The sequence below is a fragment of the Anabas testudineus genome, chromosome 5 (genome assembly GCF_900324465.2).
Source record: "Anabas testudineus chromosome 5, fAnaTes1.2, whole genome shotgun sequence".
In the NCBI taxonomy this organism is placed as follows: domain Eukaryota; kingdom Metazoa; phylum Chordata; class Actinopteri; order Anabantiformes; family Anabantidae; genus Anabas; species Anabas testudineus.
The window spans coordinates 20,025,382-20,049,706 of NC_046614.1; the positions used below are offsets into that span (position 1 = coordinate 20,025,382).

Here is a 24,325-nt window from a genome sequence, read left to right on the forward strand (position 1 = left end):
CTCGCAGAAACTCTTCAGCAAAGGGATCCTGTGGATGCTGCTGCAGTTATGAAGCCTTTGTTCCCTCTGACTCGCACCAAATCAGATTGATTACTCTTGGCATGCACAATTTATTTGACTTCATTGTCCTCCCACACTGCTGTTCCTGCCTGTGTCAGAGATGTGCATATTCAGAGCGTGTGCGCATACTGTGTATGTAATGAGCAAGTGTGTGTTGGTCCAACTACAGTTTGCCCTGATAGTTACACTTGAGTCATGACATTTTATTGACCTGTGATTTTATAGCTATTTGTCATGTCATGTGTATTTTATGTGTATGTGTATGTGTGTGTGAATGAGACACAGTACATAATAGAATACTGATTTATATTGTACTATTGTACACTATGTCTATTTTGTGTGTGTACATCTTGGTTTGCTTGCACGTGTGTTTGAGTGTGCGTGTGTGTGAATGTGTTTATTTGTGCTTGTCTCCTGTGTTTGTGCACATGTAGGGAAGTAACGTGATGGAAGACCAGGACCTTCGAGACATCGGGATCACTGACCCAGGACACAGAAAGAAAATCCTCCATGCGGCACGCAGCTTGCCCAAGGTAGTTAACATCATAACTTAACCTCAGCACTGAGGAAGGACAGTGACTGACAGTGTCTCAGGGAAAAAAGAAAGAACATCATTTTCATAACAATGGCAGGCGGAAATAGATAATGAAGGGAAAAGCTTTGTGCACGTCGAGAGATGCAAAGCCGTATTGTTCACCTGATCAGTGGTTTATCAGAGCTGAAGTAGCAGTCAGCCAACGACACGCGGTAGAGAGAAAAACATTTTTAGACTGAAGGTTTGGGGGCAAACAAATCAAAAGAGCATGACGGGTGCCTTACTAAAAATGGCATCAAACTACACAGTGGGTTATAATCCTGAGTAGAATTAGTAATTAGTACCCCAGTACGAGTTACAGTTAAAAAAAAAAAGCTGAATTTTATTCAGAGTTATGATGTTTTCTTAAATGCAGATGCTCGATAATTCAACTCTTGAGCTCAATGCTAACATCAGCCAGCTAACACACTCACAGTGACAGTGCTGATGTTAAGCAGTTCTGGTAAGCACTGAGTTTAGCCTCTAATGGTGCTTATATTTGCTTTTCAGTACCATTAGGTTTTGCAGGTATTTGATGTTATCATGTCAGTTTCAAGATCTTTATCAAATTGAATGTGTGTTCACAGCAAAAACAGCAGCAGCCTTGTCCACCTTCAGTAGGTAGAATTACAGGCACAAAGGAAAAACAACTATATATACAATAGACTTATTTACCATTATGTCCTTTTTACAGTTTTGCATCATGTTTATTGTCTCCCTTTCTGCAGGTAAAAGCACTAGGTTGTGATGGCAGCACATCTCTCGCCTCGTGGCTGGATGGACTTGGCCTACATGAATATCTGCCCAACTTCCTTTCAAGCGGCTACCGCACACTGGAGTGTGTTAAAAACCTGTGGGAGCTGGAGATCATCAATGTAGGAAGCCATGACTTACACCTTTTATCCCATTATTTTTTGCTTGTTTGTTTGTTTTGGCTCTTTCAGATGATGGGTGAGCAGGAAATTGCTTGAAAATTGTTTTACATTCTGAAAGTTCTGTATGAGTTGACACCTTGGACCAGTTCTTATACTGGTCTCCTTAATCACCAGGCCACCAGGATTTATCAGTGATGTGGGGTTAGGAAAGATGTGAAGCTTGAATAACAGAAGCCCCCTAATGGAAGCATTTGCATCCATTAGAGTGCTTAAACTCTTTCAATGTTAGTAAGTAGAAGATAACTAACATAAATTAAGGAGCAGTGTGCTGAGTGATGACTGGAAAATATGTAATTTGGTTTTATCTTCATGGAAGTAGTGTGACATTTTATGATAATTCGTAATTACAAAGGCGTGCTTGTTTTGGGGCTTTAAAAGCTGTTAAGGTCAAAGAAACGTCTTTATTTTTTTGTAAAATACTAAATCATTGTGTCTCATCTGGCTTCTGAAGATGATTCCTGTCAAACAATCTTCACCCGAACATTTTCAACATGTGTCCAGCTTTACAGAGTTGAAATTGAAGTCTATCAGTCAAAACCTTCACTGTTGATACTTAATTGGGGAACTGTTACCCCACTGTAAACTGTAACTACTTGGCAGCAGTGTTCACAGTTTACACTTGCTCGCACTGGTAACTACCAGTCTTGTGTAGGCAGTCAATCCACATAAATGATCTGATATGGTTAATAAGCACTGTTTACAGCCATCACATTTTTCCCACGTCCTGTACACCAGCAGCATTTCAATGCGTGTCCGATTGTGAACAGCACAAAGTCAGCAGTGGCCAAATGGCAGAAACCAGCAGCAGCTGCAGCAGCAGCCAAACACGCTGTATATGCAGTGTGTGAGGGATGGTGTCCAGCAGCCTGCTATGCAGTACACCAAGAAGGGTGTGAGAGCAGGGCACATTACAATCAGTTTGCAGAGTAGAAGAACTGCCTCAGAGCATCTTGGCAGAACCTGCTTCGCCCATTACATTTCCCACATCCACTTCAGCATCGTTCACTGACCAAGATGATCTACAAGCTGGTTTATGTTCCCATATAATCTCAATGGCCTTTTATTACTATTTAGAATTTCTCCTAATTCACACACCTCATGAAAACTGGTCTCTGTGGGATTTTGTGCATGAAAATAGTGGAAACGGCACCAGAGATCCACAGTACAGACCGGTCGCCTTTCTTTTTCCCTCTGACTCTCATTGAATGAATAATTGAAGCCTTCAGACAGAGAGCCATATGAACTTGTTTTGAAATATTTTGTACACAGCGCAACATAATTGCAAATGTAACATTTATCATTCCATATCCACTTCTACAGGATGAGCATCAATGCTAATAGCCAATTATGCAAATATACAGTATTGAGATAATGGGTTTGGACTCCATAAAATTAAACTATGGTTCTTCATCTGGGGATTTTAGCCAAACCAGCTGCTATGATGTGTAAAATGTTTAGAAACACAGACACCATGGAAAGATGTGTGGCATCGAAACTCGCAGCGTTAAAATACTTTAAAACAATAAATTATGATAAATGAACGCAGTTATCTGCAAATCACTTGATTATTTAAAAATTACATGTTACCCTCCTATAAATAACCAAGTTATTTAAGCTCTATGTCCAAAAATGCTTCTTGAATTATGGAGTGTCCCGGGACGGAGACAGTGCTGTACTTAAAGCTTATGGCAAAACAGATTGAGTCTGAATTATTGAGGAGAGTCATTGCTGTTTGCTTGCGGATGCCTGGCGGTGAGGGGTGCATGCCACCAACTCTGTGTCAGTGTGTTTCAAATATCTGTATCAGCTTAGTTTAGGTACATTCTTGCACATGATGTATTAATAAGACTTAATACAGACTTGCTCCAACACTGTCCTCTCTAGGTCATTAAGATTGGTCCCTTAGGCCACAGGAAGAGGATCATTGCCTCACTAGCAGAGAGACCTTATGAAGAGGCTCCATCTAAGTCCCGTCGTCTGTCCCCAATCATGGTAACACACATTTTATTGTATTTGTTAGATATTTGTTTTTACCTGTTGCAGGCAGTAATGTAATTTATTTTTTGATGCTATGTGTGCAGACCTTGAATAAATCTATTACTTTTAAATTAGGTTTATCCAAGTAGAACTGTAACAATTGGTCAATTAATTTATTTGCACTTAATATGAAGTCAGTTTAATCCATTTATTTTTGATAATTGAATAAAGTTTTTGGTATTTTTAAAGAAAAATGTAACAACATCACCCATTAAGATAGAAATCAGCAGATACAGCATCTATCCATCTGTTTTCTGCTGTTTATCAAGGTTCAGGTCAAGTTAAATCAGTAATAAATAATATTTTTAATTGATATCTTTGGTAGCTATCACTGATACTTTGGTTGGTATTTAATTGCGTTCTGTGTAGTATTGAATGTTTCAAAAAGCAGTAAGTTTAACTTTATGAACATGTGGAAATCCTGTTCATTAGATTACTATTAATTTGATTTCTACTCTTTTTAGAATTTAAATTACAATTCAGGAAGTCTGTTTTCATCTAAAACACTTCACAGCAGCACAAAGTGTGAATCAGACCTCACCAATTTTAGCACTGCCATTTAGCCACTAAAAGCCAGAAACATACTGTCAGCGCTAATTTGTGTAATAGATTGGATGTGCTCAACATGCCCAATTAGAAGGGTGGTTTCTGCATGTGCCCTCAGTATAACCCATATTTAGTGCCAGTTATGGCTTTAAATTATATATAATGTGAGATAAAAATTGTCCAATATTTCAATAGAGATCGATAATATCACAGTTATTTTTCTTATTGAACAACAATTAAAACAGAGATTACATCACATATACTTCTAATGTGTGCCAACATCATTTTGTGGGGAAATGAATCTTTGTCCTTCTGCGGTGGAAATCTAATTTTGGAATGATTTCTTTTAATATTATTATGATCACAACAGTTAAATACTCAGAGCTGATTTCCCAGGCAGATTAAACTGGGATTCAAAGAATAGAGGAGAATCTCCGGGGAAGAGGCCCTCTTGTCGAGGATTAAGCTTGGATGCAGATCAGGGAAACTAGCCCATGTAGACAGTGCTGTCAAATCATTAATCTGTGCTGTGTCTGTGATGTCTTTGTGTGCGTGGCAGTTTCACGACCTCCTGTCCCAGACCACGTCTCCCCTCAGTCAGATGGATCCCTACACCAGTCGCTCCATGGACATGCTCCTGCCCCTGACTGAGTCGGACCGGAGGCGGAGAGGAGTCGACCCAGACTGTAGCGTGTCCCTGCGGTCATACAGTGAGAGGCCGCGCTCTGTAGTGAGTTCCTCCTTTCACTGCATCTCCAAGTGTTAGTCACACAAGTTGGTGGAGCTGACAAAGAACAACAACGTTAGACTGTAATCATTTAAAATGGCAACATAATTATGGGTGATGGTTAATGCGACAATATTTTTCAATCAATGAGCAGCATTTGCTTTGCAGTCATGTATGGTGGGCTCTATGCCTTTTGTGCTTTGTGACTTATTGTGTATAGTCATTGTGGATTGTGGAGTCATCCTGAAGGTTAAATTATTGGCCATCCATTAGTGCTGCTGTAAGTTTTTAATTTATATATGTCCAGGTTTTAATGAAGATTTTCATACAATGATTAATTTAGACAAATATAACGTTAAAGCACTGCACTATTTATCGCCACCCAATGAATTTGATTTCACATTTAATTTTCCTCTAGGATCAATCAGGTTTATTCACACAGCTCAGTATCAGATATAACAATTTTGTGCCAATCGACTAAACACCCCCGTCCTCAGACCCTTAAATCTGAAAAGCACTTAGGAGGAGGAACTTCTAAATTAAAACTAAACATAATAAAAATCCAATCTAGTGTTCCTTCAGTGACATGAATCCAGTTTGCATGTGCCTCCCTGAATTTCCTCACTTATGCTTTAAGAATCAGCTAAGAATAACTCTGTGATCAGAGTTTACCATTTGCAAAAGGTCAGACTGCTACAGCGACGCAGTCCAGCTGGCGTGCATTGTTTCTGACTCTTTGGGGCTAAAGAGAAAACGCAGAGAAGCATCTATAAGGGAAACGTTGTACGACTGCACTACCCTGGGTCGAATCAATACTTATCATTTTCCTAAACGCTTAGTGGATTGTCATTAATGTATTTTACTCTGACAAGTGATTTATAAAAGAGCTGAGCACAGACTACAATGGCCTAAAGCCCCAATCCAGCGCATGAATATTTATGAGCATAGCAGCAGATAAAAAAGGACTTACATTAAAGTGCTGACCAGGCAGACTTCAGTTGCTTTCACACAAATGTCCAGGAGTCAGAAGTCTTTTATCTCATCAGCTCGACTTGACAAATTTGTATTTGTAGTGTAGCTACAAGTTTTAGCAGTGGAATCTGCTTTTCACTTCTAGTCTAATACATAATACGCAGTGAATAGCCTCTGTCCTTAATTTGTGACCTGCGTCTACAACGTTTTCATGGTCATCTACTGTTGACGTTGTGTTTCTCCAGGACAGACATAGTGAACGTCACAAAGAGTCTCGTTTAAACCTCCGGCCCCCGAGCCACTCTGCTACCTACGCCACGGTGTCCGCTTGGCATCACCAGCCTGAGAAACTCATCCTGGACTCCTGCGGGTACGAGGCAACTGTAAGTCGCGTTGAGCCGCCTTCACATTAAACTATTTAAAATGTAGATTACAGAATTAAAAAATGTAAGTGTTTATTTAAAATTGTACTATAAAATAGGCCAACCTGAATATTTAATTATGTTGTGTAGTAACTTGTAGGCTGTGGGCACCAATGTTAAAATGATGTTCTGATTGTTTCTAATTCTTTCTCTTAGTATCTAGGATCAATGATAATCAGGGATCTACGAGGGATTGAGTCCACACAAGATGCCTGTGCTAAAATTAGGGTACAAGTATTACTGAAAAATATATTCTTCACTTGCTCTGAGAGCTTTTTTGTTTATTTATAAAAAGTAATAAATTACAGCAATTAAACGACAACTGTCTTAGACATGGTTTAAGAGGGTACACAGTGCACAGTTGTTCTATTACTGATCACAATCTGTCATATTCACATTTATCGTTCATCCTCATCTTTTGTTCTACTACGTTCTTGGGTCTCACTTTTTTTTACCGTGTTCTTTGCAGAAATCAAAGGATTCAAAAAAGGGTCCAGTTGTTATACTGTCCATTACCTACAGAGGGGTCAAGTTCATTGATGCAGCCACGAAGGTAATGGGAAAGTGTGTTTGTGCGTGTCTGTGTTTATTGATCTGTCCAACTAAACAACCACAGTTGACTCTCTCAGCCTCCATTAGCGGATGATTTCCAGTTAGCACTCACTTCCTTCCTGTCTTCATTAGACCATAGTTGCAGAGCATGAGATCAGAAACATCTCATGCGCTGCCCAGGACCCAGATGACCTCTGCACTTTTGCTTACATTACCAAGGATCTGAAGAGCGGGCACCACTTCTGTCACGTCTTCAGCACTGTGGAAGTGGTGAGTAACATGCTACGTAGCTCAAACACACCTCATTCACTTCTCCTCTACTCCCTATGTAATGGATATATAGTGTACTCAGCATTTGTCTTGTGTATTTTTACTTGATTTAATAGAAACATGTTGAAATCTCTCTGTAAATTCACTGTTGAATGATTTAGAAAAAAACAAAGATCGCTTTGTGGGATGTTGAGAACCCCACAGTTAAAGCAGCATGCACCATCTGATGGACATTGTTTTCCTGATTGGCTCATCAAACGGCTTGATTGAAGTTCCACTCCCGCTATGCATGGCATTTCCACATACAGGCACATATCATGTTGTAATTTGTGCCTCAGCTTGTGTAAAGGTCGACAACAGCCTTTTTTCTTTAACAGCTGGATCACTGTAGAGCCAGTTTTAAATGGACTGATCAAGGTTTTTACAAGAGCAAAGCACACATTTTAATCCTCACTTATTTCTGTTTAACACAGTACGTTGTGCAACTTTAGCTTCGCTCTAAAAACATGTTTGATATTCAACTGAGAGCCAGTGGATAATTATGCAAAGTAATTATAATAACAATGAGAAGAGCAAAGCCTTTGTGTGCTAAGCATTGCATTTGTGTGATTTCAAACAACAAATTCTGGAAAACAAGCATTTACAAGCCAACTAAAATGATGGTAATTCAAAATATTGAAATACAGTATCCAAATAACATGTTGAAACTAAGTCATTATATTGGACATTATACATACAGAAGATTTTCATTAAAATCCGTTGTAGAACCAAAAGATCAGCACCACCTGAAATGGGAGCTTTTTTTGTTTTCATTGCTGTATTTGCTGATTTGAACCATCTTTTGATTCACACAGACACAGACCTATGAGATCATCCTGACACTGGGACAGGCCTTTGAGGTGGCCTATCAGATGGCAGTGCAGTCCAGGGCGAGACACTATGTCCCCCCTTCATCTCTGGGCTCAGAGTTCATTGAGACCAAAATCAGCCGCCCCGTATCTCAGTCGTGGAGCAGCATGCGGAGATCAGCAGTGAGTACCACCCTACGAACTCTAAAATGACAGTGAGCTTGTGTTTCTGTGGGTTTGTGAGCGTTTGCTCGACTTGTTAAAAGGACAGAGGGAGAGAAGGAACGTGACGCTGTACAATCAGAATTCAGAAAAGGTGCACAGACCTCGTGACCGACTTTTTCCCCGCCACTGAATCCCCAATGGGAACCCACCCGTGGACAGGTTTTGTGTATGATAGAAAGTGATGAGTCATCTCGCCCACCCCCCAACTCTGAGTCACTCCAGTCATGGGAGAATTTTTTTTTGTGCACACACGAAACATGATGAATAGATATTTTTGCTGCTCTCAGGCAGGTGATACGATTTCCTCCTCAGACGTTTCAACCAGGGCCTGCTGGTTGGTCCCATCCATTGCCTCCTCACTATTGATTTAGTGTGTTGCGTAAATGTTAACGGTTACCCTGAGCCATGTGTTGATGCATTGACCTCTCAGGCTACATATAATGAGCACTCAGTGATCACTGTCACCTGAGAGCGCTGCAGCCACGAGCACGCTCGCTGCTGCGCCACATGATCAGGCAGAGACACAAATCACTTTGCCGTACTACCTGCCTGTAAGGATAATATATGGAGTAATTACAGAGCTGCATAATGAGTCTGGCTGGTTGTTTAGGTTTTAGACGAGAAGCGGGGACACTCCAATCTGCTGCAATCTGCAAGCTTTTTATTGTTATGTAAATACTCATCATATCTTTAAACAAACTGTGACAGACATAAAGAGAAAAACCCTAAGGGGCAGTTGACTATTAGCGTAAGCCCCACACTTTGTAGATACACTATTTGTTTTCCAGTTCCATCATAAGTTATTTGGGATGATTGTCTCTGGCCTAGTTTTTTATAGTTGCAGGTGATTTGCTTTACAACAAAATTGTGTATAGACACATCTGCAGCCTACACTGGCAGAATTTCATGCAAATGCAACTGAAGATTTACAGATACAGATTTACAGAAAAGTCCCACCTCTGCAGGAAGTTCCAGGAATTTCATTGTCACAGTGGCTCACTGCCGCCTGCAGATAAAAAAAATCATGCATCCCAGATTTCCTCCTTTAAATATTGACGGGGGTCTAGTAGTGAGGGGGTCTATCATGTCCACTTCATAACGCGGAGGATCATTCATCACAGCAGCAATGCTGTTGGAGCGTTCAGGGACAGGATGGAGTGTAGGTCATTGGTGTTTTACTCTTCTGATTTGGAAATAATTCAGATATTTTAAATGTTCATTTATTTATGTCTCATTTGTATTTATCTAATACTTGTATTTTAGCTGATGCAGAGAGAGAGAAATAGCAACATCTGGGCATTAAAAATTGGCTATAGACCTCCCTGCTTTCTAAAAATGTATACTTGTATATCGGACGATCACTACATGATACTGTATTTAAAGAGTAAAGTCTTAAAGCCGGTCTTGCACTTTGGCTCTTGTGTTTTAAAAGGCTAAAATAACCCCCTCCAATTCTCCAGCCTTCCAAGATGCACACAATGTGGAGAAAGTGTGACAGGCCTGCCGTGCCTCGTTACGGGTGCTGAGCTGTGATTGGATAATGGTAGAGTTCAGCAAATTGTCAATTACGAGAACCCAAGATAGAATACTTTTTCTGAATCATTCCCCTTCTCTCACTCTGAACAGGTGATGATCTGCTCCTACTGGGTTTCATCGTTGCACAATCAGTGCGTTTAAATGCTCTGTCCCTCTTTTCTCTTGTTTTTTTTTAACATGTCTTTGTTCTTGTCTTCTTGGTCCTCCTGCTTCCCAGGGTGCCCCTCTGCTTGAATGCCGCTGCTGTCACTGTCACACGTGTACTACCCACCGTCCTTCCTTCCTCCCGTTGCACTCTGTTAGCCCTGGAGTCCAGGTCCTTCTCTTTCCTTTCCTCTATTCAACCCTTACTCATCACACATCCGCTTACACACCGACCCCTCCCTTCTTTCTTTTCGTTCTTGCTGTCAGGGTGCCGCGGTGCACTTGGCCTCCGTGTTTTGTGATTCTTAATATTTCAACCATAAACGTTCTCCTCATCCCTTTACTTTCTCATCTCTCATCTTCATCTTGCATTTGTAAATTTGAAGTTGCAGTTAGCTTAGGGGCTGTGGTCAAACACATTCAGGGAAGAGAGGGTTTCTCGATGTGACTTACCTTCTCTAAGAGGTTTGTTGGCTAAACTGAGTCAGGATTTATTCCATAGTGGTCATACATAAGATGGTTGTTGTCTCTGTTGGATTTGTAGTGTGTGTTCATCCTTTAAACACGCTGAAGGTGTCATCCATACATTTCCTAATGTCTACCTTGAGATTTTATTCATATTTAAATCTAAACTAATGAGCAAACTTTAAGAAGAATGGTTTGTCTTGATTGCTTTTGTTATGACAGTAGCCACAGTTGTAGTGCACATGCTGCTTTCAATATGCTAATCAGTACATATATTACTCCCAGAGGGTTGTAGCTTTGCTTTTACTGCCGCGCCTCACAGAGGCTGAGTGTATTTTCTGTCAGACATCATCCATGTTGTGGATTAAGCCCTGAGTGTCTGTGATTATAACATGATCACCGGACTGTACCTCTAATCCACATGCACGTGTGTGAGCTGAGGACTTGTCAGTGTGGCGCATTGGCCTCCACTGCCGCTCGTCTCACGCCCTCCTCTCGTCCCTCCTCCCTCCCTTCCCCCGGCAGATCGACCCCCTGGAGATGGACGCAGACATGCAGTCCCTGGGCAGCACCACCTGGCTCTTGGACCACCGAGACTCCAACAGGCGTCCCGTCAGCACCAAGTACGAGACCACCATATTCTGAGGCCGGATCCCCACAGCTGCCCCTCAACAACCCCCCCGTACTTCTTTCCTCTTCCTTTGCATCTGGCTCTCCATTGATCTCTCTAACACACACTACACACACACAGTCTTATATACATGCGAGCCCTGTGCCTTCTCACTGTGATGGTATAGCGACCCTCAGGGCTGCCTACTCCTGCACCCTCCTTTGCCCTGCCCAGAGACCCACACCAACCTCCTACCCGCCATGACAAACACTCCCGCGGCTCTTCCGTGCCTCCCCATCACCCCTGGCAGCATCCCTCGCCTGTTGCTGCTGCAGCCAATGGTGGAACCCTGGAACGGATGATCCTGGACTGATCTCATTTTACAGTGGCCCTGCTCTCTCAACCAAACTGCCTCTTCTTCCTCATCCTCCTCTTCCTGCCAACTTGCATCTGCCTCCAAATCCCTGGTAGCTCCCAGAGGTTGCATCTTTATTATTCTTACTCTTTCAGGCCATTTTTAAAAAACAATCAAAACAAGCATTATCATTTTAATTTTGCTCTGTATCTACACTTGTAGTTATTAATAAGTTCAATATTATTATTATTTATTTTATTTGTTATTTTTTTATATCAATGGTAAAACTGAACCAAGGTTACAATACCAAAAGGTTAGTGTTTTAAACTACTAAAAGCAAAGTTCAGCATTTTTTTAAATAAGCCGTTTGTGTTCTTGCAAATGTTAGATGTTAGATCTGAATGTTAAATACAAAAGGAAGCCTGCAACTGGCTAATTTAGCTTAACATACCGACTGGAAAGAGGAGGAAACAACTTGCGGTCACACAAATGATCTGGGACATTTTGAAAAACTGATTAAGAATCAGGAAAACAACACTTTCTAAAAAAAAATGATCCACTGGTTATGCGAGGCTAAGTTAGCCTGTTGATGGGGCTAGCTTCGTATTTCCCACACAGATGCGAGTGGCATCAGTTTTACTTGTCTCACTAACCTAACTCTTTGCAAGAAATCAAATAAAAGTATCATCAAAAACGTTCATCAATTTCACTGACTTTCAACGGGCTTCCTATGTTACTGTATAACATGTATATGAGTGGTGTTACACCTTCCTCTGCCTTCCCGGTAGTAAAATATTACTCTACTACTAATATACAGAGATATTTAATTATAGGCAAATTAGAGAGAGGTTTAACACCATTCAAACCACAGGAATCCAGTTGAAAATCTGTAAAGTTGACTTTCAATAAGCCCTGTTAATTCACCCAGACTGAAAATATAGATTTCAAATCTGTTGAGTTATTTTCTTTTTTTTTTTTTTTTCAGCATCACTTTTATTTTTAATTTAGTGACTTATTTGATTGTTTGGCTGTTTTGCTTCAAGACAGTTATTACTTTTTTCTTTCTCCATCTGTAGCCTGTCCTGTCTTACCAGGCATCTACCACTGTGAGGCACTATGAAGAGGCTGCTTTGCTAGCATGGGATGCAAGACGGACTAATAATCAGTGAAAGACAAAACGGCAAACCTGCAACAAACAACCTATTTTTTTTTTCTACGCATTTGTACAATAGTCATAATTACACGATGGATCGTGAATCTGTCACTGATGTCTGAACTCAAACGGACCAAGAACTATTGAACCCTTGTGTGCACGAACGCACACACAGGAGGACAACTTTCCTACACTTTACCAAGGACAACAGCCTTATATCATTTCGGGTTATGTATAATCAACTAAAGCCCCATCCGTCCCCTTGACCCCCTGAACACCACCACCACCCAAAAACTGCACGCCTCCACCCTGCTTCTAAAAGACTAAAAAAAAAAGACACGACACCACTTTCCTGGTGTAACAAATTGACTGACTGGCTGGAGAGAGGTTATTCTTACGATGGTACAGTTCTGTCCAGATGAGAGTCTGTGCTCTGGCCTTGTAGCCTACTGCCCTGTGCCTCTCAGCATTCATGGTAGCACTGAGAGACTGCAAATCACAGCATCTTCTTCTTGTCAATTTAAAAAAAACAACAACACTGTTTTAAAACATGGCACTATCCCTTTTAAAACCTTTTTGTTTTCTTATGGTGCAAATAGGACATTAGTGCATTTTGTGATACGTTTTGGGGTCTGACTGAGATATTTGAGCTAGATTGATTAAGAAGGGATCATGAAAGATCCTGACATTAATACAACCAGAGGCAAAAAAAAAAAAGAAAAAATACACACACATAATGAGTGTACTGACACTGGTTCCACGTTTCACAATTTTAGTAATCAAAAAAAAAAAAAAAAACAGTCCTTGACATAACTTAATTTGACTCAAGTGTATTAATGAGCCCCGAGCACAGTTTGGTGCACATTCCCCAACATAGCATCCTATTATAATGATTACACGGAGAGGTATTCGTGCTGTTTCACACCAATTTAGAATTAGGTACAGTACACACGCATAGTATGCCACTTGAAAATAAACAGCAGTGAAAAGATTTAATTCCACTACATTAAAAGAGCCAAATCTAAATGTTGCTCTGGTGTCGTGTTAATGTGAATGGATTTGTGATGCTGAGAACGTGACCACCATTTATTTATTTTTTTTAAAGAGACAAAAAAAAAAAAGAAAAAGAAAAAACTTTCCTCCTGCACTGTGACTCAAAAATGCTCGTTGTGGAGTCGACACATATCTGTGGGTTCTCCCCCTGTGTGCACTACCTGCTGTGCGTGCTGTATGCCTTCTTTTCCTGTCTGTCCTCATGGGAGTTTGGACTGTTACATCACTGGCCACTGTCCTTGTTTGTGTGTGCTGCAGTAGATGTGAGGTATTGAGCTTCTCTCCAGAAGACTGACTGTTGAAGATGTAACTGGTCTGTGTGCGGTACCGTGGCTGCGTCATTGCCACTCTGTTCTGACTGTTAACTGTTAGCTTCCACTGACGATGCATGTTGGCAGTGTTTTTCTGTTTTGTACCCTTTGATGCACTTGGCCTGAGCAGTATTTGTATGTACTGTAGCAGTGTCTCGTCTCCTCTAACTCATCTGCCACTTGCTTTTTATGTTCCCTCTCTTCGTTACACACCGATACAGCGACTCATCTCCATCCCTCCATGTTTCCATTGTCGTCATCCCTCCCAGCATTTCCATCACGTACGTTCTTTGCACTTTGTGTGTCACCAAGACAACCTGCTCTAGTATGGATGCATAATATAAAAGCATTACACTTTAATGAGCAGCAGCTATTTAAAGCAAGTTTTGGTGGCATGATTTGGCTGTGCATGTTCCAGTCTTTTTAACATTGGTGTTTTCCTTGTGTAGCTCACCCCAGCGTTCAAGTTTCCGGATACCAAGCTGTGAGTTGAAGGGGAGCAGCCGATGTGAGTGTGTTTGCGTGTGTTGAGTTAGAGGGCAGAGCAGTGAAAAGAGAGAGAGAGAGAGAAAAAAGAGAGGTAAGCCTTATGCAACGTGCAGGGCCAACCAGTGCTACTCTGACATTTAGATCTCACTCTGTATATCCCCTGCTCCTTCACTGCCCCTGATATGAATCCTAACACACAGATTAAAGTTAACCTGTTGTCCCACATCACTGGCTAAACAGGACCTGTGTTTCACTCCTGTCTTGTGAAAGTTCAGTCAGAAAGGTCAAGTCTATTTCCTGGCCTCCATGTGACTGTCTGATCTTGTCTTGTAGGTACTGTAAAGTTTAGAGCACTGTAGAACATTAATGATATAGACCATTAATGAGCATTTCTATCGATTCAGGTCTATTGGAGATAGTAACTGTGGGAATTATTAAAAGGAAAACAGAAATGTGACAAAACGTAGAGAAGAAAAAAAAAAACTGTACCAGCATACAATGCTTTGCCCATGTTTTTGGACAGAGTATGTCAATGAAAATACAATACTGTTTCAAATTTCAAAGCAATATTATATTAATGAAATTAAATAATACAATGACAAAAGAATCCCTTTCAAGTCTGTTGTAAGCATTGATTTGTTTTATGGTTGAGTAATAAAAGAAACACTACACCAACTGTGTAAAACTTAAAGTGACAATTATAACGTGAAAATTAATTATTGTACAATTATACCTTCAGTGTTTCCCCTGCGGAAGAGATTAGTGGGTGGTGCTACTTCTAATCTCAACAAACAATTAACTTCAGTTTGTAAGTTCAGTTGTGTTTCTAATATTATCTTGCATTAAAGTCGCAAAGCTAAACATTTCCAAGATGCTCCTTCTGACTATGTAGAAGAAAAAATGGTTTAGTTTGCACAATGTTTAAAAGAAAAAGAAAATTCACAAATTAAACTAAAATGGTAGCAGGAAGTGACATGTGCCTGCTTCATTTTTACTGTAATAAATTAATAGTCTTATCAGTTATTACCCTAAATTGATGCTCTTTTCTACAGTATTAGATTATATTTTTAAATGTCTAAGGATATTTTAGTTTTTATTATGATGCAACATGTATTTCTTTCATATAGCTAAGAGTCCTTGAAGACTGTGAAAAGTCCTTTTAAACAGCAGGAAATGTTTGTTATCACATTGCCAGACATTAATTTTTCAGAAACCGTTTCTAGTTCTGTGACTTGTGCAGCTCGTCTAAGCGGTTGTGCTCGCTGCCGTAGTGAAGACGACAAAGATAAAGGAACATTATGAGTGGTTAGAGCGAGTTTTAGCCTACTTAATCAAAACAGATCTCTCATGCAAACTGTTCTTTGAAGTTTTATGTATTTTAGCTGCCATTGCAGGCATTGATTGGTGTATATTTATTTTTGTATGACATTAAAATAGGTTGGCTGACTCTTGCTTTTCAGACCATCACAGTGAACATCTTGTCTGTCCGAGATGCATTATTTTTGTGATGTGATGCAGACTGTTCATAACAATCTGTGTTTATACTGCATTACACTCAGCAATAATATAACAAAAGTTAATACAAACGTCATGTTCACTGTGGTGGATTATGCAACATACCCCAGAGTCTGATAAATGATTGTCGCTCTGCATGGAAATAAATGGAAAGCAGTGTCCCCCTAGAATAAATCTGAACCTTATTAAATATTATGTTTTTTTGTATTTAGCTTAGCCCATTAAAAGTGTATGCAGCATAAGTTTTTGCACTAAATTCAATGAGATAATTCAAATTAGGTGTTTACAAATTAGCCCACCTCCCCACTAATTCAAACTAGTGTAGGGGAAACACTGAGTATATTCTTGGTTCATGATCAAAGGTGCAGCAAAACAAAACAAACAGTCAACCACTGAGTTCAGAAAAAAGTGCCATGGAAAGTTATCCTGTATATAAACCTCTGTTAACAGAAACATACTACCTACATATTACAACACACCACTATTTACAAACTATCACCATTATTTCTTTGGTACTTTGTTTTCCTGAGAGTTTTTATCTTGGAAAGTCAAGAAAGAAGTTTTACCGGTAGCTCAATATTAAACTTGGTCCTGACTCTCAAATTTCTAATTAACACACTGCTATTTATTCCTCCTGCATTTCCATTAACACAATGAACCTCATGCAAGAACATTTTCATGTTGTTGTCCTCAGTGTCTCCTACTTTTCTGCTTTGGTCTTGTTCATTCAAACTCTTAGCTGCTCAGATTTGTCGCTTATCGCTTCGTTTGGGGTTGATTAGTGCGGCCGGGTTTTGAGATGCTGTGCGTCCATGAGATTAAATTGTAATTTTCAATAATGTCCCTAAAAATGTAGCTTGATTTGTGGTCAATTTTAATTTACTTTTGATATCACACATTAAGAAACATAACTATAAATGGGCCAGAGTTAACCAAAAGGCAAATTGTCGTTCAGATCTGTCACAACTAAGAGAAACAATAAAGATTAAAGAAAAATAAAATCATAAATCAATATATCTGAAATGTCAGACCTGAGTAAAAATATTTTCATCTGGCAGTGTCACCATTTTGCTGTCAAAAATCAGCAAACTATGACGGGCCCAATTTGATGCAGTAGAAGACAGAAAATATTAATGGTCCATCTGTCAGTGACGTGTGATCAGAGCAGCGCTGTGCTGTGACAGAAATGAGAAGGTTCAGGCTGCAGGTAGATAAACCCAAAAAACATCTTTCTATTAAAACTCTCTATGAAAAATAGCCTATGCTATACAGTAATGACTGAGACTCCAACCTTCAGTAGATTCAGGTTCAGGTACAGAGATAATACTGAACACTGATCTGCGTCCAGACACAAAGAGAAGAGGGAGAAAATGCCTCTGCGCTAGTTTATACAAACATGTAGAAGCTGCTTTGCTAAAATATGTCAATAAAATCACTAAACTCTAAAAAATAACTTTGTTATATCGCCTGTGCTGTATATTTTAATTAATCCAGTTTCTGTCATAGAAAAAATTAAATTGATAAAAGCCATAAATTCTCTTAAATCGCTCGTACATGGTAGTTAAGAACAAATCCATCACACGAGTGGTTCTTGCAGGAGGTTCAATGTGTTTTCTAATGTTTTATGCACTCAAACATGCAGTTAAGATGCATTCTAATAATAATTCAGTACCTGCCTTATACTGTAGCAAAATATATAATATAAGAACACATTTTTTTAGGAGGCTGCAAATGTCTCCTGTAATCAACAAAGGAAGAAATATTAATGTATCAATAGAAGGATGCTCTTGGCCCTATTTCAGTTGCCTCGTCTCACTGTATTTACACTCTAAAGCCACACGTTCAGTGCCACATGGCAGCTTATGTTAAGGTCACTGGAGGTGACTGGGTCACCTTCAGTCTAGCGTGAGTCCTCCCCGGTCTCGGCCTCTCCTGATGGGAACAGCAGTTTCCTGAGGATGGGTGCATAGAAGGGACCAAAGACGGTTCGGTTAAAGTGGACGATTCGCCCAAAGGCCGTCCCCAGCTCTACTAGCTCAGCACTGACATGCCTGAGGGGAGCAGGCAGTTCTGGACTCCTTTTAGTGGGGCCGCCCTTCAGCATGGCCTGGAGGAAGCCCTGTACCCTTTCTCCTGTGTTTGATCGAGAGAGAGAAAAGGAAGGACGTCAGCCTCAGCAGCAGCATACATTCAAGTTTAAAAACATCCATGGTGGACAGATATAACTAAGACTGAATGAGACTATAACGTGTGTCCCTCCTGTTCAGTCAAAATGGTGAAAAAATGGCATTTTGAAGACGCACAGTCTAAAACGTATACAACCTTTTCTGAATCTCAATATATTCTATATATTATATTGTTTTTTTTTTATCTGCCTGGAAGTTCTGACACATTACAAATGAACTGGTTATGAATACAAACGACAACCAAAGGTTATCTGAATTAAAGTTAAGTGTCTATAAAAATAATTCACTCTCTCAGGTTTTTCCTGTTATTTGTTACCACATTTAAACACAGGTGACTAGAAGCAGCTTTTGAAAAACTACAAACTAAATCTAAAATCTACATTAATTAAAATATAAAACTGAGAAGTGACACATAAGTCATGGTTGGTGCAGCCATTTGATTTCAGTAGTGAGGTAAATGGAGAACACCTGGGTACAGATGCACTGTAGTATAAATACTACTACAATACTATAGTCTGTATCTGGAAGTTCAGACTAAGGTGAATCAGTATCATGGCCAAAAGCTACACCATGAAGACAAGAACACTCCAAGCAACTCCACAAAAAGGCTATTGAAAATCACAAGTCAGGAACATTTCCAAGTCACTGAATATCTCTTGGAGCACAGTTAAAGGCATCATTAAGAAATGGAAGGAGTATGGCTGAAAAACTGAGCGACTGTGCCAGAAGATGATTCTGTGAGCAAGACCACCAACACAACTGCGACTCCTTGGAAGGAGTTACAAGCTTTTGTGGATGAGTTAGAAGAAACTGTACATAGAACAACTGCTGTAGAGCGTAAAATGAACGTAGCAAAACACAGAGAAATCCTGGAGCCTTGCAACGAGGAAAAAAAAAGAACTTGTTCAAATGTGGAAAGATAATTCGCCAAAGCAGCATCACATTTATATGACATGAATGCATATGCAGTTAATAACAATGTCCACTTTCAGAAAATGCATATTACTTTCATTACATTGAAATGTATAAAAGGTAAAAATCTCCAAGAGGTGTTTATTTTTTTATAGAGAACTGTGTTTAAGAGCTAAAATGCTGTTGATAACAGAAATTGCTCCTGCGATTTCTTTATCGAAATGTATTTCCCATACCTTTGAAAGGTTAACACTGTGAAAGAAGAGCATGTTCTACAGCACAGCGTAAATGAAAAGTGAATTAATCGTCTGACCTATGAGTGTGCGGACAGGGTGATTCTGCTTCCACAGGTCAGAAATTTGTCCCTTTAGCAGATCCTGGTTCTCCTGAGGCAGCGTTGCTCCTGCGTGGCTAAGTGCTTCGTTCACCTGCTGCAGTACCGTCTCACCAAGCCCTAGCAGCGCCCTCCTCAGGTCAGCCTCCCTGCAGCAGCAGAAAGCCACATAAGTCAAATCACCAACACACTTCATTACATGTGTAATGGGGAGGAGGTCATTTATAAGCAGTGCTGAGCAAAGAATCCTGGGACTCATAGAAGTCGATAAATAACATCTTAATAACATCTAGGTCTCTCAAAAGAGGTTTAGATTTAAAATTACATTTTAATAACGACTGTTAAGGGGGAAATTAGAGTGTGGCCAGATTGCAAGGAGACCTTCAGTATCATAAACTGCTGTTCCACATTTATCCACTAATCTTGACGGGGCTTCTCTTGAACAGAAAGAATGAGGTTAGCTGGATCTGTTCTGACAAGCTAGTTGCCTCCTGTCACCGCCATTGGTTTCCTTCTCATACAATACCTGTTCCCCATGACAGCGAGTACATGCATCACCACATCCTCCTCTTACCTGGTGTGACTGCCCTCCAGCAGGACAGTGACGGACTGCCTCAGTTTACCTACAAACCCCTGCAGGGAGGAAACGATGGCCCCACACTGAGAGTCGGCCAGGAGCAGCACAGACACCTCCAGGACCAGCATCTGGAGCCGCTGGGCCAGAGCATCCAGGCGGGCTCGGTCCATCAGCACAGTCTGTGTGTGGAGATCAGGATCAGGGTCACATGTCTTCTAGTTAATCACAGGGAACTTGTCAGCATTAATATCAGCCTTTCAGAAGAAATCCAGCAGGTATATATAGATTAACTTTGGTTATAAAGAACCCAGAGCATTGATACTTAAAGCTCATCTGGAAAATAAAAGAATTTCTGAATTAAGTGGAAGCAGTAATAAATAAAAAGTTAATATTTTACGTTAAAACAAACTAAAAGATTGACAAATTGTGAACAACATTTACAAATATAATATGAATAGTTACTTGTTAAAGCTGGTTAGGCTAAAAAGGGATAATAAATGGTTATAATAAACATTTAAAAGTAACAAATATATGGTTAGAATTGGTGTGAGAGTATTTATAAAATGACAGACGCGTTCAGCTTCAGCTACTCTGTGTAGTAGAACAAATGCAAACTTGACCAAGCAATTTAAAAATCCCTGATTCAGTGGAATACAAACATTATCTTGGGGTAATAATGACTACTATGTGTATATAATTAGCAGTGTTAATTAACAGTCAGTTTAATATGAGACCAACTAAACACATGACGAGATGTGTGATGCGGATGTTCTTGAGTTTCTTTCATCCGAATGTGAACCACTGTTGTACAGCATGAGCTCTAATGCATTGTCACATTGCTTGAAAATGCAGCAGAGTGATGAGAAGTAAATATTCTCTCATAATCAATAAAATATCACTCAGATGAAAGAGGTAGTGATGTAATTTTGCAGGCTGTGGCTGACCTCAGGATATTTCTGGTTCTGTGGGTCCCAGTGTAGCAAACGCATGTAGGCTCGGTTAAGGACAGCGGTGGCGCTGACAGGACTTTGGCTGTCTGGACTGGGTGAATCAGACTGAGCTCTGATGGCCGACGCCTCTTCTAAAGCTGCTGCCTGAAGCCAAGTGGTGGTATTATCCAGAGAAGCTGAAAGAAATGATAAAATACATGTTTAATAAGATGTGTGCACAAATTCAAACCTCAGCAGTTGCGATGATAAACTGCAATGCCACTGAATTACTAGATTGATGAGTTGTTTTAAATTATGTGAGGATAGATATATTGTTGTTTTCTTGAACAGAAGATAGGAAAGAGTGGGCTTACAAAGTCTAAAGATGAATATAATTTATTGCACCTTTCATTTATTCTGAGAAATGCAATTAAGAAAAAATACTGCTGATGATGATGGAAAACAGAATTCAGCGTTAGGAAAACATGACTTTTTATTAATATATATTTAGTACTCCAGCTAAAATGACTTTGTGAGTGTTGTTGTCACTTTGCCAGTGACTCTGATTAACCTGCTGTACTTGGGAAGAATAATATCAGAGTTTACAGATTGGCTGGCCAGCTCCTTACCTTATCTATTAGAGAAACCTGAAATGACCAATGACCATAAATGACAGTTAAAGTTACCTTCATCATCTATCACTCACTGACAGGTAAGAGATTTAAGCACCATCCTCACCCGGCTGCTTGTCCAGAATCTGCTGGAATTTGGCCCTCTCATACTGAGCAGCTTGCTGCAGGAGGTGAGGCCTCAAACTCTGGATGGTGAAGTTAACCATGTCGGTCTTTATCAGTCTTAAGACACGGAAGATCTCTCTAGGAGAAGAGAAGAGAGGGTGACTTTTGGTTTTAGCAGCACCTTCCATTAAAGTTCCAACCACCTAGCAATGATATATTTAATCTGCAGCAATTGTTGAGCAAAGTTGCATTTAACATGCTTTACATAATGTGGTTTAGCAATGACAGCATGGAAATAAACTTGGCTGAAAACTTCAACCAAAACAAACAGGGACTAATACATGACATCAGTCTGGTATGGGTCAAATAAATTAGAACTAGATTTACTGATCCATCAGACACAAGCGTGTACTTTAAAAATGATATTAACTGGCCCCCTCACCTCAGGAGATCCACAGGGTTCTGGAGGTCCCTCAGTGCTCTCACATCTGGGTCACGCACCGGAGCACACAAAGATGCCATGGTGCTGATGATGTATCCTGCCAGTCTGTGAAGGTCCAGAGCTCCGTGATCTACCTCCTGCTGGATCAGCGCCATGTCCAGCACCTCGTCCAGCTGAGATCTCAGTCTGACGTGTCTGGGCAGCAGCAGGGACTGAAGGATCTAATGGGAAACAAACACTGTACTTAAGAGTGTTGTCTTCATTACTACAAACCCATTCTTATTCTACGGGCTTTTTAGAGACATTTAGGACCTGAATTACTGACTTACTGTTTTGACCTCCTGCAGCAGAATGACAGCATGGTTGTAGTTTGGAGGATCACTGTTCAGCTGCTCCTGAAGACCGTCCCAGAACGCCTGGTGAACAATCTCTGTTACTCTGCTCTCCAGGCTATAAAAGGAAAAACGGTTTAAAAAGACACTAAACTCTCAATTAATTCTGTGAACAAGAATAGCCGAGGCCGCTTTAATTGTGGTTTAGTGTTGTTTTTTTTTCTCTTGCCTGTCTAAGGGAGGGCTCCTGGGTTTGAAGCAGAACTCTCTGTTCACCACTATCTCATGTGCGAGGCTCAGGTTGGAAACACAGTTTTCCAGCTCCATCACACTGGATAATGAGGCAGTAGGTGGGCTCCCTGACACCAGACAGGACACACACACCCACAGATAATTAAAACTGTCACGATGGTAATAATTCAATTACTAATGGTCCCAGAACGTGCCTGAAAACAGTAACGGCTATAATAAAACTCCCTACCTAAAGGAGAGTCGAGCTTTTCCAGACAGGGAAGGTCTATGGGGGAATCATCAGCTTCTTCATCTCTTTGATTTGGCATTTCACTAAAAGACTGGACATTTAAATGACACTTAGTTGATTAAACAAGTGAAGGAAAACTAATCAGCCATTACTTTTTTAATGAATTAATCATTGTACTGTTTTTTAGCAACATATGAAAGATCTTGCTCATAAAAGGTGAAGATTTTCTGCTTCTTGATAATAACCTGTAAAGATCTGTGATGATGATGTGTTTATTATTCTGTTGTTTTAGCTAATGTATGCTTATGTAATTAATAATTCCCTAAAATATTAACATGAATCAGATATACTACCTTGATACTAAAATGTAGTGTAATGTAAAAGTGATTTTTACAGTGAAAAACAATAAAACCTTTACTTCAGTATATAAAAGTACCACCGTTTAGAAATATTGTGAAATCCAAAATGCATTTGGATCCTAAAATAAATGGTCATTATCAAAACAAAGCCCCATTCAGAATGCAATGTAGCTTCTAGTATTGGATTGTATGTTAGAATAATATTTAAATGAAAGTCTATTTTTGTTTTTAATACAACTGCATAATAAACCCCAGTAGTATATTTAGTGCTGTTAGAGGGACAAAAATAATTAAACACATCACATTGGGTTTCCGGAATATCGTGATAATACCTTTTTTAGTTAGTTGGAGCACTCTTATTTAAACTTTACACCTTTTATAAGTATAACTTTTGTTAGAGTTGGAGTTCAGGGCTTTTATTTGTATTTAATGAGGTCTCGTTAACCAGCTGCACTTAATCCAACTCCAGTAAACTGTAACTCATTCATAAACACGTAATTCAAAACGGCACGGTACGAAACGAAGAAGCGCTAAAATAGCACTTTAAATAAAATAAGACCTCTGTTTAGAGGTAAACTTACCTGGTGTTGATATTTAGATGAATTAATTATTCTGAAGAGAATTAATGTTGTGGCGCGTCACGGAAGGTAACAACCGTTTAAACCCGACGTACGGCAGCGACGTCAACGGTCGGGTTAAACCCGGGACAAACCATTCTCAACGAGGTATGGGGTTGTCTCTAAAACAAAATAAAACCAAATAAATTAAAAGTTAGAGTATTTAGGAGTAAGGAGTATTTAATCGTCATATACACGTGGGTATAAACTCCTTATGTGCGTTTATTTATCCATCAGAAAATGGAAAGGGGACCGTTTCAAATGGTTTGATCCGGTGTTGAACGTAAACAGTGGGCGTGTCCCTACTGCACGTTTCCGTGTACGTTTAAAACCAAATGTCAACAAACCTGTTTGTTCTGTCCGAGTCCAGAGGTGTTGAGATGAAAGTAAACAGAAAACAGCTGATTGTTTGTATAAACACTTCATTATTTGAAACCATTGTGTGACAGCAACAGCTGGAAATGTCCTGTTTCCACAGTGCAGAATACAGGACATGACTAAAGCCCTCAAATGTATTTTTCGGTAACACCAGTGTTGGTTAGTGAACTATAAAATAAATAATCAGCTAAGGTTAGTGTAAGAAATATGTATGTCAATTGTAGGTACTAGTATAAATGTAG

General features: G+C 39.8%; 2 protein-coding genes across 8 annotated transcripts in view; one reads left to right on the top strand and one right to left on the bottom strand.

Moving 5' to 3' along the window:
• The window catches only part of anks1ab (ankyrin repeat and sterile alpha motif domain containing 1Ab), a 35,235-nt gene extending 19,051 nt beyond the window's left edge, over nt 1-16,184 (top strand). For 2 of the 7 annotated variants that reach the window (XM_026349318.1, XM_026349319.1), the window contains 10 exons: nt 495-593; nt 1,363-1,509; nt 3,454-3,561; nt 4,712-4,882; nt 6,097-6,234; nt 6,430-6,501; nt 6,743-6,826; nt 6,958-7,095; nt 7,950-8,126; nt 10,839-12,454. In XM_026349318.1, the coding sequence (XP_026205103.1) occupies nt 495-593; nt 1,363-1,509; nt 3,454-3,561; nt 4,712-4,882; nt 6,097-6,234; nt 6,430-6,501; nt 6,743-6,826; nt 6,958-7,095; nt 7,950-8,126; nt 10,839-10,958 (1,254 nt within the window). In that variant the 3' untranslated portion in view covers nt 10,959-12,454. Of the gene's footprint in view, nt 1-494; nt 594-1,362; nt 1,510-3,453; nt 3,562-4,711; nt 4,883-6,096; nt 6,235-6,429; nt 6,502-6,742; nt 6,827-6,957; nt 7,096-7,949; nt 8,127-10,838 lie in introns of all 7 variants that reach the window. The other 5 variants (XR_003298077.1, XR_003298076.1, XR_003298075.1 and 2 more) reach the window with 5 other exon arrangements.
• LOC113154895 (T-complex protein 11-like protein 2) lies at nt 14,903-23,776 on the bottom strand. Its single transcript, XM_026349322.1, has 10 exons — nt 23,670-23,776; nt 22,730-22,820; nt 22,478-22,607; nt 22,246-22,366; nt 21,917-22,137; nt 21,476-21,612; nt 20,753-20,934; nt 19,806-19,987; nt 19,211-19,380; nt 14,903-17,932 (listed from the first exon to the last, which is right to left on the bottom strand). Exons 2-10 carry the CDS (start codon nt 22,806-22,808, stop codon nt 17,700-17,702), a joined length of 1,455 nt encoding a protein of 484 aa, XP_026205107.1. The 5' UTR covers nt 22,809-22,820; nt 23,670-23,776; the 3' UTR covers nt 14,903-17,699.
• Between the last annotated feature and the right edge of the window lie 549 nt (nt 23,777-24,325).